Source organism: Meriones unguiculatus, chromosome 11 (genome assembly GCF_030254825.1).
Source record: "Meriones unguiculatus strain TT.TT164.6M chromosome 11, Bangor_MerUng_6.1, whole genome shotgun sequence".
Lineage (NCBI taxonomy): Eukaryota > Metazoa > Chordata > Mammalia > Rodentia > Muridae > Meriones > Meriones unguiculatus.
Window position 1 is genome coordinate 108,476,867 of NC_083359.1, and position 16,140 is coordinate 108,493,006.

The 16,140-nt window shown below is 47.2% G+C and overlaps 1 protein-coding gene across 1 annotated transcript in view; it reads left to right on the forward strand.

The window, feature by feature from the left end:
* Ptpn14 (protein tyrosine phosphatase non-receptor type 14) overlaps positions 1–16,140 on the forward strand; it is a 139,918-nt gene that overhangs the window by 82,197 nt on the left and 41,581 nt on the right. The window contains exons 4-6 of the mRNA XM_021645317.2: positions 4,033–4,130; positions 8,708–8,775; positions 15,644–15,714. Of these exons, the coding sequence (XP_021500992.1) occupies positions 4,033–4,130; positions 8,708–8,775; positions 15,644–15,714 (237 nt within the window). The remainder of the gene's footprint in view (positions 1–4,032; positions 4,131–8,707; positions 8,776–15,643; positions 15,715–16,140) is intronic.

The following is a 16,140-nucleotide window of genomic DNA, read 5'->3' on the forward strand; positions in this document are numbered from 1 at the left end:
TCCACCCACAGTGCTGGCAGGGTGGGGTGTACTTCCATGAAATTGTATGTTTCCAAAATAGGACCCATGGTTTTACTTCACTGCAGTTAGAGTTGTATGTCTAACCAAGAAAGAGAGGAACCCAATGATTCTAAAAACAGAACGCCAGCTTTGCTCGCAGATCCGATGGGACGCCATTTTGATATTTCACAAAGCGGCTTTCAGTGGGGAAGTAAATTATGGAGCAAGTAATTTCCAGATTTGTCCAAATTTTGTCCTTATTTTTTTCCAGTCTCACTAGTAACCAGCAGAGTGTCATGTAGCGACACTAGAGGTCTCTGTAGTCTGGATGGCTTCCAGAAGAGCATGCAGCCCTGGCGTTCTGTATCCAAGCACAAGCCTATAGCAGCCTACGTGTGAGCAGCGTTCCCGCGTTCCTTGGTTGGAGTCACTGTTTCCTGTCCCAGGAGGATCTGAGTAGAGCCTGTTATGTGTGTGGGCTGGGATGTGGCTAGTGGGTAGAGGGTTTCCCTTAGCATGAAGCAGCCCTGGGCTTGATCCTGGGCACTGCTTACCAGGCACCATGGCCCATGCCTCTAGAGGGCAGGAGTTCAAGGTCATCCTTGGTTACTTAGGGAGTTGGAGGCCAGCTTGGGCCTCAGGAGACCCTGTCTGAAAACCAACAACAACAAAAGAACTGAATGACCCTGAACAGCAAGTGTCGGGCTCAGGACATGTGGAGCTGCTGTTTGGCCAGATCCGCTGGGTTTCTTGGTCACTGGTGTAGTCGCCAAAAGAATCTGCTGACAGTCTCTCTACTGGTCATTTTCACTTCTGGGGTGACATGGGAGACAGCTCCAGTTCTGGTACACATGTAACAACATCCTTTCATACATTTCCACCGGGCACTGCAAGATTGCCCTGTTAGACAATGTTAAAAACTGACAGTGAGGCAGAGACTGGGGCCTGGTCCTCCCCAAGATGACAGCATATTTTGCATTCATGCTCCCAGAAAAAAAAAATGCTCCCTGAGTTCATGTTGCCACCTACCTGCCCCTCTGACTTGAAGGACTAAGTGAAAACGACCCACGGTAGAGGAGGGACGCTACAGGAGATTTAAACTTCGTGTAATTAGTACTGTAGGTGAGCTGCCTCCTTTCCCAGTTGAGACGCCCCTCCCCCGACACACACTTTGGTCAGTTTTGAGACTCCCATTGTAGCTTTCCTCAGTAAGCCTGAAGGTGCCTTTTGGTCTGAGAGATGGCTCATAGGCTCTGCAGGGGTTTTGTTCTTGGTTTTGATGCCCTTAAACATTACTGAGAGAGACAGTGTGGCCCACAGGGCAAAGCTGACACCTTTCCTTGTCCCTCTTTTCTGCTCTCGTCCTCTCAGTTTTGAAAGTAGGATCTTCAGACTCCAAGTGGCTAGTCTTCAAAGAAGTGTCTGCTTTCACAGTGAACTCTTGGCACTTAAAAGGGGTTTTGATAACTTAAGGATCCTCTTACTGGCTCTGTTTCCTCCCTCTAAGAACTGCTGGGGTTGCTGAGATAAAAGCTCCTCCACAAAGGACTCCCGGGCACCTCCCAGGGTCTCCTGAAGAGAAGGTTACCTGGAGTGAGTGAGGCGCTGTTCCCTGGAGAACTGGTCCAGGGGCGTGGTGAGCGAGATGGCAGAGGGCACTGAGCACAGAACCTTGAAGGCTGGGTGTTGAACTCAGAAGGGCGTTGTTCTCTGAGATGAGAAGCATCCGTCTAGAGCTGCGGCCCTCCCTCCTTCTCCAGCCTCACTGAGCTGCCTCCCAGCAGGTTCACCAATCTTGTGCATTGTCAGTTAGCTGGTGTTCATTTTGTTTTGAGACAAGGTCTCACTATATAGCCCAGGCTGGCCCAGAGTTCACTATATAGCCTGGGCTGGCCTTGCATTTGTGATCCTCTTCTCAGAGCTCCTTGAGTGCTGGAATTACAGATCCACACTGCCACACCTGGTGCTAGTTTTTAAACACAGGTGTTTCGTGTATTTACCTAATTGGCTCTGCAAGCTTTGCCTGTAGTGGAGGGGGCTGCACTCTTCCAAGCAGAGGGGGTAGGTGATGTGCGGTCTTGATGGGGTTCCTGCAGTACAGGAGAACAGAGGACTGGGGTTATGATTGTAGCCTGGCTTGGAGGGGAGGCAGGCAAGCATGTGCCTGTGGCCAGCCTCAAATTCTCTTTGGGAGAAACATGAAAACTGGGAAATAAGAATTGGGGAATTGATGGTCTGCACAGAAAAAGTCAGAATGCCAGAAGGTTATGACTGCAGCATGCATTACTGTAGCCATTTAGGATTCTTAGTGTTGGGTATTTTGATTTACTCTTGTCAGGATTCTAAGTTCATATAAAGTTGTGCGTCAGTGTTATTTGTTCAAAGTCTCAGGAGGGAACAAGCCATGGCTTCCTTTTCCTACTGCAAGAATCAGTCTCTCTTTTCCTCCCTTCCTCCTTTCCTTCCTCCCTCCCTCCCTCTCCCCTTTCTCTGTTTCTCTCTCCCTCTCTTTCCCTCCCTCTTTTCCCCTCTCCCTTTCTTCCTTCTCCCTCCCTTCACTTCTTGTCTACCCATAATGCCTTGGTTTCCCTGGGGTTTGCGTTGATCTTAATGTTTCCTCTCTGTTAGTCCCGGCACTTTTAGATTTGAAGACCCTGGCTTTTCATGGCCAGCAAATGACTTTGTCACTAATTCCTTTTCTGTACGCTATGACTTGGGGTAAGAGGAATCAGAACTGTGTCCACTGAGGGATAGTCGTTGGTGGACAAGTAGACCAAAGGTTTTCTGCGGGGCTGGTGTCTACAGCTCAATGGTGATCATTCATTGATACAGCCAAATGATTCGGACAGGAGGAAAATTCCTGACTGAATGGTGAAACCTAGAAAATGGTTATGACTCTATCAGATAAAAGACCAGGTAGGAGCAGGAAACAGAAGTAGTTTTCTGTTGTATATTCAGTTTGATTTAAAAGGATTTATTAAGTAACTCCCAGTGTCTGCCCTTCAGATCTGAGTCTAGCTTTTTTTCTGCCAGAGACTAACCTGTTTTGCTTTGCTTCTTTTCCTGCTCTGCAGACCCAGGGTGGCTGGGCTGGGGTGGGCAGAGAGCCAGTGTCTTGCCCTCTGGCAGTCAGTAGGCCAGTGTGTCACCAGCCCCTGTCATAGTGCAGGTATACTCTGCCACAGTCAGTTCACTTGATTGTCTGTCTCGAGGGAAAGTGGGCTTCAGGTAACCTCAGAATCAAGTTATGGTACAGAGTGATTATTAGAGGAGCAAAAGGACCACTAGTATTTCAGGATCCATTGTGGGGCAATCTGGCGGGAGGGATGACAGTGAGAGCCTGGAAGCAGACACGTACTGGAGGAGGTCTCTGACCCTGTGAGGCGCTCTGAGGGAGCGCTTTAGTCAGAAGGGCAGTGCCCGCTATTCCAGCTTCTGTTCGTATGAGGCTGCACCTCTGGCTGTCTGCATTCTGCTTCTAGAAAAGATGCTCCAGGTTGGAAAGTTAAAACCAGCTACATTTTCATGTGTTGAAAACGTATGAGGTGAAGCCATGCTCTAAAAAATCTTCAACAGAATTCCGCATTATTTGACCAGTTAGTGATCTGGTCTAGGAGACTTCCACCTGTATACATTTTTGTTTTTTAAGACTCATTTTTATTATTTTAAAATTTTATTTCTACCTCAGCTAGGGCAATCAATGTAGTCCCGTCCCCCGCCTCCCGCAGACATACCTAGAGCCTCGTCTCTTGGGTGTGTCTAGATTTTTGTCAGATTGACTTAAGCTATCGAAAGCAGGCACTGCTGAGTGTTGCTGTGACATCTTCCATCTCCGTTCATCCTGGACACCCACAAGCACTGTGTGGGAATGTTTCTCACTCCCGGTGATCTGGCTGCACCGAGCAGAGGGTGTGGGCAGCGGTCACTGTCCATCCTCTGCAAAGGTGACACCATCCGTGCCACCTGGACATTGTGCTGTGAACATAGTCCAGGATCTGTGTGTTAATGCTTGTTCCTCTCATCCCGTGACAGATATCAGTATTACCTGCAAGTCAAAAAAGATGTGCTTGAAGGGCGGTTACGGTGCTCAGTGGAACAGGTGATCCGGCTGGCCGGCTTGGCTGTGCAAGGTAAGTCAGCTAGTGGAGCGCCATTTTCTGCTTCGCTTTGCTCTCTCAGATGAACAGTTGGGTTTGGTTAAGGGACCTCTGGCTAAGGCTCCCTGGTTACTTCAAGATGGTTTGCATTAAGATGCAAAAACCAGTAATTTGGGGTCACAGGAGGGTAGCTTTCCCAAAGCTGCTTGTAAGTCAGTCATGCTTGTTTGTTGTGGTTCTAACTGAACAAATAGCTTTTAAGTCCCGCCTGTAACTGAAGCTGAGTTTCAGAGTGTGGGGGTGTTTTCTTAGGCTTATTCCTCTGTACAGCGAGGTCATGTTCTATAACCTGACAGTGTGAGTCACTACCTAAAGTTCACGGATGGACACGTGACAAAAAACATGACTTGCAGTGAACTTGTCTTTCAACCTGCCCAGCTATTTCCGGCCTTCCCTACATTGTAGAATGTGTCATTATGTGTGCTTTATTTTTTTTTAGTCTTTGTTTATGTGTACACGTGTGAGTGTGTTCCATGTGTGTGTAGGACCCGGAGTGTGTGACAGCTGCGCTGCAGGTGGCTGTGAAGCACCACGTGTGGGCGCTTGGAACCACCTCAGCTCTTCTGGAGGAACAGCAAATGCTCTTAGTCACCGAGCCAGTCTCCAGATCTGTTATACATACATATATATATATATATATGTATTCAATATATATATATATATATATATATTGAATGGTGGTTTAAATGCATTTGGTCATATTGAAAGTGAAAAGAGTGTGCATAATTTGTAAAAGATTTTTATTTTGTGTCTATGAGTATTTTGCTTGCATGTGTGTATACACACCATGTGTGCAATGCTTGGGGAGGCCAGAAGAGGGCGTCAGATTCACTACGGATATTTGTGAGCCCCCATGTGGATGCTGGGACCTGAACCCATGACCTCTGCAAGAACAGCAAATGTTCTTCATTGCTAAGCGTTCTGTCCAACCCCAAGACAGTATATAATTTTTACAAGGAAACTGATTTCCCTTTCAGTTCTTGTTGTCTTGCCAGCTGAAGGGTTCTGATGGCATGGGCTGTGAGCTGGACTTCTGATTCCATACTTGGAACTGAAGTCAAACCCTTTGGGTGCTAATGTCTGGAGAGGTGGCTTCCTCTGTCATTTCACTCTGGGTAAAAATGCCCAAAATATATTTATTGCATTTCTTCTGTCCACTCAAGGGACAGAAAGAGAAGCAGTGGTGATGAGGTCATTGCAATAACACAAAGGATTGAGACAATTCAGGGTGTCCTTCATCTTCAGATTCGGCCTTTCTTCTTTAAGAGGCTCTGCTTTCTGTTCCCTGTGTATTCTCCTCTTCCCAGTGCTCACTCATTTGTTGTACGCCAGGCATCCTGGGTGTTGGAAAACCCTTGAGGAAGTTGGTGGTCTCAATCTGGATTCCCTTTTTATTAGGTCCTGGAAGTGAACATTTTGCCTGTATGATGAAACTTCCTTTAACTATATGATTATAGTTACGTTCAAAACATCATTCTCCTGGGCTAGGGAGAGGGTCCACAGCTAAAGTGCTGGCACGCCAGAATGAGGACCTGAATTCAGATCCCAAGAATGCACATAAAAGTTGAGCACACATGTGCATGAGCTGGAGCTTCCTGGGCCTGCTGGACAGAACCATGAACGTCAGTCAGATTCAGTGGGAGGCCCTGCCTCATGAAGTCAGGTTTCAGAAGCAATTGAGAAGGAGAAAAGACTGGCCCCATTCTACACGGGCACACAGGTGGATGAATCACCCTCCACATCTATACAGTGTTCTCTGGCTCCCTCTTGCTTTTCTCACTTTTCTAACAGTACCCATTGGGCCCTTAGAAAGACACACCCACAGAAATTGAAATGTGGATAGGAGATATGGGTGATTGAACTTGAAACAGGCTTGGTGAGTCATCTCTGCCCCTCTGAATGCCTCACCTGAGAGGCAGCCACACTCTGTCTGAAGAAGGAGCTTCACTTTCTCTGCGACTCTGTAGTGTTGGCTTTTCTGTGTGTAGATGCAGCCCCTCTTCTACTCACTTTGTGATAAAAGTCTTTCCTGTTGAATGGAGATCTTGTGTGGCGTCAGGAGCCATTCTGTTAAAAGAGCTCTCATTAGGCAGGTGGGCCTTCTGGAAGGGGATCTGTTATTTTGTAAGGTCTGTACCATGATACACCCAGAATTGCTTCCAGTCTCTGACACTCATTCTTTGTGGATGGCTGCATCTCTCTATAATCTGGTATGGTGGGAATCATTGCTTTCCATGTATTTCCTGTTGTTCAGGTGAATTAATTCCTGATTAGGAAATTCCTGATTTGATTCAAACCATTTTAAAAGTTAAATTGTTTTAGATCATCTTAAACAACTTTAGAAAGTTTATGGCTGCAATAAATACCTTTGTGGCCCTCCAGATGCCTCACTAGGAGACAGGCTTAGGGTAGATTTGTAGCCTCAGCCTTCACACAATAAATATAAGCAAATTGGTTTAAACTTCCCATGAACCCAAATTATGTCATTATATACAAACTGTTCTGTTGCAGTTCCTTGTACTTTGTCACCTTATGGCATTATATACTGTCATTTTACATTTACTTTGTTTCTTGGAATGAAAGACAGATAAATATTAGCACCCCAAAGATAGCTAAAAAATGTGGAGCCAGGTCTTAATTGAAAAGACATATATTCTTGTAACTTGTAGATCCTGTTAACCTTTAGGCCTTGTCAACCTTTGTCACTCTGAACTCACTATGAACTTATGCTATGGATACCTACATAAGAAATGTTTAGTTTTAAAACATGTAACCTGTTGTATTTGGAATTCATCTGTTTTTGTGATTAATTGCCTTTTTTGACTATGAGGTAATTCCTTTTCTGGTGTCTTTGCCTCAGAGGTAAAAAGACGATACAATAAATAGTGGCAGGACACATATACACCATTGTCAGAAGCCAGATGGTAGATACCCATTGAATGAAAGCTGGCTGGAATTCGCTTCATCCATGAGTTGTAAATATGTATATAGATATGTGTTTACATGCAAATATCTGTTTGCCTAATTTTTGTACATATTTTACATGAGTGTATGTCAATTGTCTGTATGTAAGGAGCTCCTTTTGTATCGTCCACTGAATGTGTATATGAATATGTACAGGTCTATATGTCCGATTGTTTGTCTGTTTGTATGTATGGGCTGATGCTATGGAACTTGCTGCAGTTTCTGCAGAGGGAATGCCAGCTATAATCAACATCTCAAATGTGAGCTTGTGGGAACATCTTTTTCCCTTGCGTCTGTGTGCGTGAATGGTCTTTGCTTACTTTCTCTTTTTCTTTTTCTTACCAATTTACAAACAAGTTAACGTCGATTCAGGCTCTAACTGTTGGCCTAGGACAAGCAGGAAAAGTTTACTTTAGCCTGTGGAAGCCTCGTGGGTGACTTGCACCTATGCAGGAGGATTCTTAGATCACAAAGCCCCTTTTCACAACCCCTTGCAGTTTTGGCTAGAAGCTGTTTTACAGTCCTGGCTGCAGGTGAAAAAAAGTGACCAGTTAAAGTTCTCTCCCTTAGCAGCAGTGTAGCCAGTCACTAATCCTAGAGAAGGAATCCTGGGCTCCCTCCCCTACTTTTCCTTTCAATCATCTTTCCTGGCTGGTTGCTGATTGGTTGCCTGAGCCATCAGCTCAGTGACCCAAGAGATAAACTGAACCGAGAACTCCGCATCCTGTTCCAGATCCTACCCTGGACCCTGGAACCTTTCGAAAGCAGAGAGAGACTTTGGCAGTCCGACCCCAGAGGACCTTTTCCATGTGGGATTGGATTTTGTAAAAGCTAGGCAGAGAAAGGCAAGGTATTTCTGTGGATTTAGTCTGCACGTGCCCTGGCATACCATTGGGAGATGGCAGTGGGGAAGAGCAGAATTCCTGGCTCCTTGTGACATGTAAATGCGTTCAGGAGGTGTGAAGATTTTTGAGGTTGCTTGCCAAGGGTGATTTACAGTGGGGGTTTCCAGTGGCAGATACATTTCCAGCTACATTTCTTCACATTAACCTTGACTTAGAAAGTCCCCTTGGCAGACAGGCATGAGACACCAGCCTGGTACACACTCAACAAACAAATATACAGGTTTGTTTGAAAGTCTTAAATAGCCATCAGGGCTTGCTTCCAAATTCCCCCCTCTTTCTAAAAATCATCTAGTGGAGTTCATATGCCAGTACTGATAGGTACTGGGCAAAAGTGGAGACAACCACAGATATACTGATGGTTGCTAGGTGGATATACTGACAGTTGCTAGGTGAAAGTGGGGACGCCTGCAGATATACTGATGGTTGCTAGGTGGATATACTGACAGTTGCTAGGTGAAAGTGGGGACGCCTGCAGATATACTGATGGTTGCTAGGTGGATATACTAATGGTTGCTAGGTGAAAGTGGGGACGCCCGCAGATGTATCTTGTCACTGCTCTTGTCTAATGGGCAGCTGAGAGAGTGCAGTAGACGGTCATAGGTAGGCACAAGTTTGCTGGGATTTATTCTGTCTTTGTCTTCAGGTAATGACTGCTATTGTTCCCCTGTCCTTTCTTCCCAGCTGACTTTGGAGACTATAACCAATTTGATTCTCAAGAATTCCTCCGAGAATATGTGCTGTTTCCAATGGTAAGCTCATTTTTTTTCTTGCATTTTACTTTCCTCGGGCAGTTCATTTTTTATTTTGAAATTCTCTGTGCTTCCTGGAGAGGAGGTCTGCATGCTTTAACATAGGGACGAGTTTTATGAAGCATCAGGATATAAGGGTGCCTCTTTCCACCCCAACATACTTTCTGACCCCCTGCTCCCCAGACAGGACCTTGGTAGTAGAGAGAGATAGCACCAGGTCTTGTGGGTTGATTTAAAGTTTATCCGTTCTAATGGTATTGTTTATGCTTTTGATGGAATCTTGGAGTTTTTATGTAACAGTCATGTAATCAGAAAGTATAGACTATTTTACCTCTTCCTTTCACATGTAGAGCTCTATCTATCTATCTATCTATCTATCTATCTATCTATCTATATCTATCTATCTATCTATCTATCTATCTATCTATTTGTATCTATCATCTATCTATCATTTGTCTGTATCTATCTATTAATCATTTGTCTATTATCTATCTTTCTGTCATCTATCATCTATTTATTTGTATCATCTATCTATCATTTATCTATTATCTATCTGTCTACCTACCTGTCTGTCTGTCTATCTATCTATCTATCTATCTATCTATCTATCTATCTATCAATCATGTATCTACCTATTATTGCTGTGATTATTTCAGCTAGGCTGCTTGTACCATTTGAATGCAAGTGGTCAGAGTGGGCTGGAAGTAGCTCATTGTAGGTCACCTTCCTCGCTTGTGTAGCCATGGTTTCAATCCCCAGAACCACAGGAGAGGAGGAGAGGTAGGGAGGTTGGCGAGAAGATGCAGAAAATGGACTAGTTTATAGGAGCATAAACGCATGTGAAACATAGGGGTGAATTCTCTCAAGGAGCTGAATGGCTCATACCCTGACAACTCTACAACACTGATGAGAGAAATTCAAGATTACATCTGAGAGGAGGGAACTCCATTTGAGAAAGATGTCTCTATAAGATCAGGTTGTAGGCATGCCCATAGGGCATTTTCTTTGTGATTGATGGAGGAGGGCCCAGCCCACTGTCAGTGGTGCCAACCCTGGGCTGATGTCCTAAGTTCTATAAGAAAGCAGCTGAGCAAGCCATGAAGGGCAAGCCAGTAAGCAGCATCCTCCATGGCCTCTGCTGAGCTCCTGCCTCCAGGTTCCTGCCTTGTTTGAGTTCCTGTCCTGACTTCCCACAGTGATGGACTATGGATACAGAAGCTAATTAAAGGCTTTCCCTCCAGTTCGCTCTTGGTCGTAGTGTTTCATCACAACCATAGTAACCAAATGAAGACACCACGTGGCCATGACTGACACAGCATGGCACTAGGAGACACATAGACCACTGGAATAAAACAGAGTTCAGAAACAAATCCACACACATGTACAACCAATTTGCTTTTGACAAAGAGAGCAAGGATGTCAAGGGGAAGGGCAGCGTGTTCAGTATGTTGAGCTGGGAGAGCTGGCTCCACATGATATGGAATGGAATTGGGGCCTTACTCACCCTGAGTGTATGAGTGAGTTGCAGGTGGAGTAAGATTCAGACATAAGCGCTGTGTGACCTGAACACTCTTAGAGGAAGACAGAGGGAATGCTACAAGATCTTTGTCTTGGCAATGGTTTCTGATATATGACCCCTGAAGTACAAGGAATTGAAAAGCAGCAGGGGTCACATCAAACTAAAGAACTTCTGCACAGCAAAGGTCATAATTTACACAGCAAAGCTCACACATGAGGAGAAAACATTTGCAAATATCTTGGACAAGGGACTTATCTCCAAATCTGTGGGAACTCAAATGTGATAATAAAACACATAACCCTGTTACAAAATGGGCACGTGACCTTTCTTAAAAGAAGATAAAAATAAATCCAAGAGGCGTGTGAAGAATATTCGGCATCATTGATCATGAGGAAATACCTACAGTGGCGTGCTGCCTCATTCCTGGTGGGATAACTGCCATCAGCGGACGATCGTGAACGTTAGTGAGGGCGTGGGGAGAAGGGACTTGTGAGCAGCATCAGTTGCTAGGGTGTGTCAGCACAGCCATGAGGAAGGTCCAGAAGAGACAAGGTCTTCTCAGGAGTGCATATGGCTACTGCCTGTCCTGGAGACACTTCTGCCGAGTGCTCGTCACCCCTCCACATTCCTCTGAACATACTGAGCTTCCTCGGGTCTTGGGAGTCGGTATCCTCTGCTGGCAAGTGCTCTGCTGGATTTATGTGTCGCTGAGGTCACTGTTCCCCTGCCCGCTCCTTAGGAACAGTTTACTGTCTGCCCAGCCATGTCCCGTTCACACGCTTGCTCCTGGGCTGGGTGAGCACTTCCCAGTCCCTCCCACGTTTGAACTTCTGCATTCCGGTTATTTATGTGTGCCAGTTAAAAATTGCCAGGCCTGGGTCCCCCTGCTGTCTGCCACATGGTATGTGTGCCTACACATTACTGGAATGAACCAGTGAACTGAACTGCCCAGTCCTGAGCTGACTGGAAAAGGCATCACCCCTGGGGAAATCTGTGGCTTTCCTGAGAGGAGTTCTAGTGAGGGTATCTGCACACTCAAGATGGAGTGTGGAGGAGCTGAGCTGCCAGCAGCCCCGTGTGTGCTCTGTTTCAGAGACAGTCGTTCACGCGGTTTTCTCTTCATTTCCTTTGTTTTTTGTTGTTTTTTTTTTTTTTTTTTTGTTCAGTTGTTTTGTCCCAAATACTGACCTGCATAACAGACGCCTGGTAATGAAGCCTGAAGCCGTGCAGGAACTCGGGCCCTGCCCGTCCCCAGGGCGAGACTCCCCAAGTCAGAGTGCAGTTTCAGAGATCCGGATTTGACCTGGGGAGGGATCGTGTGCACCTCAGGGTTTAGAACAGCCTCAGGATGACTGGGGTGTCAGCTGTGTCTTAAAGGGCACCATGTGTGTGAAAGCTAGAACAGAGGCGACAGGCATGATCAGGACAGAGAAGAGAGGAATTTGGGAAAGAGTCCGCTGTCACTTTTGCTATATCTCCTGGGAGGGGACCAAATCATGGTGGCTGAGACCCAAGGCTTCTGAGGAGCGAGAGTTCTTGGATCCTGTGTGGTGGCCACTGCTGCATCTAACAGAGACTGTTATGGGTGCCCATCTGAGTCCAAAGGGCAGAATCTGCAGTTCCCAGGCCCTTGCACCTCTTTCCAGTGAGTTGTGCTGAGACACATGGGTAGCTAAGGAGCGCCTTCCTGGCGGTTTTCCTCTGGACCGTGGCACTGTTCTGTCCGTGGCCTTGCATTTGCCCTGAACAAGAGCCTTCTGAAGCTCAGCTTGCCAGGTAGTGCACACTGCCCACCCGGCCTTAGGCCCTTCTCCACTGTTCTCTCTAACAGCCCTGCCTCATGCTCCCAGCTGTTTTTGTACTTTTTTTTTTTTTTAATTTTGAGACAAGGTCTCACGAAGTTGTCCAAGATAATATTGAACTCACTATGTAGCCTAGGTCGGCCTTGAACTTGTGCTATCAAGCTAGCCTGCCTGAGATCATTGTTCTTAGATCTAAGCTTGCTCTCTTCAGAGTGGTTCCCCATTAGTCCCAAGTGGGTGTTTTTATTCAAATTTAAAGTAAAATAAAATTAGAGGTTGAGTTCCCTAGCTGTGTTGGCCTTGTCCTGGTGGTCATGGTATGTCTAGGGGCTGCTGTGTGGGACGATTAGAAGTAATTCTATCTTCCTGCACAGTCTCCCTGCAAAGCGCTGAGTGTGAAGCTGGTGGCCTCCTGTGCTGGGTTGGGAGTGTGTCTTGGCTTGGACCCCAGCCCTCACCTCTCTTCTGAGTATGCTTCTCCGCTCCATCCTGCCATGGTCTGTGCTGGGTGGTCTGTGGTCTAAAAGTTTACCACACAGTTGCTGGATGCTGCCAAGGCTGTATTGGGGCTGACAGCCTTACTGGCCATACAGCCTCGAGCAGGTTAGTGGATTACTCTAAGCCTCAGTCTTCCCTCTGAGATGAGAGTAAATCCCACTGTGATGACCAAGGAAAATGCCTGGACAGGTATGTACCTAAGTTAGTCCAGGGTAAATTCTCAGTAACCAGTCATTTGGATGTGTCATTACTACAGTAACTATTACAGTTTCTGTCCCTATTATATGCAAATATGAGTTGATAATGCCACTGTGTGCATTTTGAAATGTAAGCCAACAGGAGAAGCAGAGGGACAAACTGCTGTTAACCAGTTTTGTACAATCAAAGCTTCTTGTTCGATAGTATAAAAGTTACCTGCTGTACACAGAGTTTAGTTCAGTCAGTATTTGTTGACCTCTTACTTTGTATTATGAACGTGGAAGGGCCATTGTGCAAAAGCCCGCAACTGGTTTCTCACGGGATGCGAGGGATTGCTGCCTGTATGCTAGCAGGTGAAGTAGAACAAGGAATGAGATAGGATGGTATACAGAAGACTGCAGGAGAAGCTGTGTAGACAGAACATGCAGAAGGCCCGAGGGCACGCCCAGCAGAAGAGTAAGTCCAGGGGAGGGAGGGCGCCGTGGAGGTCGGTGAGAGCTGTTCCGTGGTAGTGCTGTGGGGCTCTGCCCAGAACTGTGGGCACGAGTGGAAATGGAAACAGTAGAAGCTGTGTTGTGAGCAGCAGCTTGCCTGAGGCTCTGACCTCTCAGGGGAGGAGGTTTGGAAGGAATGGCTGGGTCCCACTGAAGAAAGGCCCAGATGCCAGGCCCAGGTGTCAGCCTAATTGTGCAAGCAGTGGGGAGCCGTGGAAAGCTGTCAGCTCTCCGCTTGGCTCTACTGGAGCTTTCACAGGGGAGCAAGCATGCATTCCTCTGCCGGGGGAGGGAAGACAGGACGATTGGCCCTGTTTGATCTTGCTTAGTCCCCTGGTTGTCAGGTGCCATTTCTTCAGCAGAGGAAAGAACAAAGTGCACAGACGTTCCACAGGTGTGTGGCTGTGGCACACACCCTGCCGTTTGCTATGCAGCCCCCGCCACACTCACACATCTCTGGGGTGTGCATACCTCAGCCCCCGCTCCCCCTCACACATACACGCAGGTGGAGGCATTGAGTTGAGTATAATAGCAGAAGGGTGCCTTTGGGGATTTTCAAAGTCGGAACTGAAGGTTTAATGGAGCTGTTTGATCTTACTTAGTTTATTCTGTCCCTTTATGCCTTTCAGAATTAGCACCTGCTAGGCTATCTGAGATGCGTGCACACAGCTGGTGCCTCAGGACACAGCACTCCTCCAGCCTCACCACAGGAAGCTTGCTGACTTCCTTACGGTCCTCTCAGTGGCCATAGATGGCCTTCAGTAACGTGACAAATAAAGAGCCCATTCCGTCCACCTGCTTCTCTCTGTTTCTCAGGAGCTTACAACCTGCTAGAATCCCCCGCGCAGAACTTCCGTAGCTATGGGCTCAGTTTTTCAGCTTTCAACCATACCAATTTCTCATGCAGCAGTTTCGAGATGGAGTAGTTCTTAATAGTTGAGGGTCCGTTTGGGGGGTGGTGTAGGGGTTGCACCCATGCAGGCTTATGAAACCGGGAGTAAACTACTATCTAAATGCTATTTAAGAGAGAGAGAGAGTGTGTGTGTGTGTGTATCCAGAAGGCAACCCTGGATATCATTTTTAGAGCGATGGTCTACCTCGGGTTTCAAGTCTGGGTGTCTTGTTTGCCTGGAGCTCATGCACTAGGCTACATCCTCAGGGTGTTGAGACCCAGTTTCCACATTTCCAGTCTGTGAGCTGCACCAGCCAACCATTTCACCAGTTCCCACTGCTCCGGCACCTGTATTGAAGGCCACGAGCCACCCAAACCAGCATTCTTTCTCGTAGAGTCTAAGGATAGACCTGAGGTCCTCATGCTTCCACTTTGCATGCATCCATCCAGATGTCAGCCTCAGCCCTAAACCCGGGATAGGATGAGCAGGGAGACTCCCTCAGCAGGATGTGGCTCGGAGACTCTAGCCATCACCTCTAGAGAGAGCTCAGAAGCCAAAGGCGCGTGCTTTGCCCTCTTGGTGCCTGAGAGCCATGTGTTCCTCTTGGCTGAGACACCAAGGGGACAGCCACACATGTGTGGTCCTCCAAAAGTTCTCTGAGACTCGTTCCAGCCCCTCAGTTGAGCAGCGAGGAATGCCAGAAGGAACCAGCTCTGCTACCGTGCAGTTTAAATTCACCGCCTAGGATTTTAGAGGAAGACAGAAGTCCTGGCACATTGATTCCAGTGGTCACCTCCTAAAAAGGATAGTTTGGAAACTCAGTGGCTTCTGCCCTAATCATTAAAAACACAAACCACAGGCCTGGGAGACAGCTGGGCAGGAAAGTGCTTGCTAGGATATGAGTTTGATTCTCAGAACCTGTGTAAAAGAAAAGCTGGCTTGCAGTCCCATGGCTAGGAGGCAGAACCAGGCGCATCCTGGTGCTCTCTGGCTAACTGGCCTAGCCTACCTGGTGAGTTCCAGGCTACGGATAGTCCTTGTCTTCAAAAAAATTACAAACAACAACCCAACCCACCAAGATGGGCACACCTCCTCAGTGTGGGCGCGAGAACCGAGGGCTCTCTATCTTCCATACCTGTACATGCATAATCGTGTGCACATGCCTGTGCACCTGCACACACATGAATATATGCACACATACAAACTACACAAGTACTTACCAAGCAGTTAATAAAAGTATATGTGGGAGGCAGACAGACAGAGAAGAAGACAGATAGAAAAAACTGGCCTGGGCCCACTGGCTGCGGTGAAGAGCTGTTTGCAGTAGCAGAAGCCAAACTCTTGAGCCTATTCTTCTGCACGTGTGCAGGGTCTGGATGAGGGGGGGGCGTTGTCACTGGGGACCCCTGACAAGGGAGCCACTGACAGACACCACCCCTGGTCTGAGTGCTCCTCTTCTTTCAGGATTTGGCCCTGGAGGAGGCTGTTCTGGAGGAGCTGACCCAGAAGGTGGCCCAAGAACACAAAGCCCACAGGTAAGGCAGGTGGAGACCGACAGCCTGTTCAGCCAGCACAGCACTTCCGGGGGCAGGACCTTCATGCCCCACCCTCTCCTGGCTCTGCTCCTCTGCTTCCGTCCTCCCCGCCGCCCCTCTTCCCTTTCCATCTTCTCTTCCTTCCCCTCCACCTTCCCTCCTCCTCCTATGAAAGTTTTCCTTCTTAAAGTTGTGAATTTTCATAGTCGTGAGCAAAATGGTACCTTCATAAAGCAGACAGCATTGTCCACGGGGATGTGTGGGATAATTAGTGCTTTTAAGGCTTTGTCTCTTAACTGAGTAATTCGCCTTCCTTTTCTCACTCTCTATTTAGTAAAAGGCGGCCGGATGTCAGTGCCACACTTCATAAGGTGCCATCTCCCAGGTGGACATGGTTGCCATCCCCAGAACCCAGGCCTGTGGTAC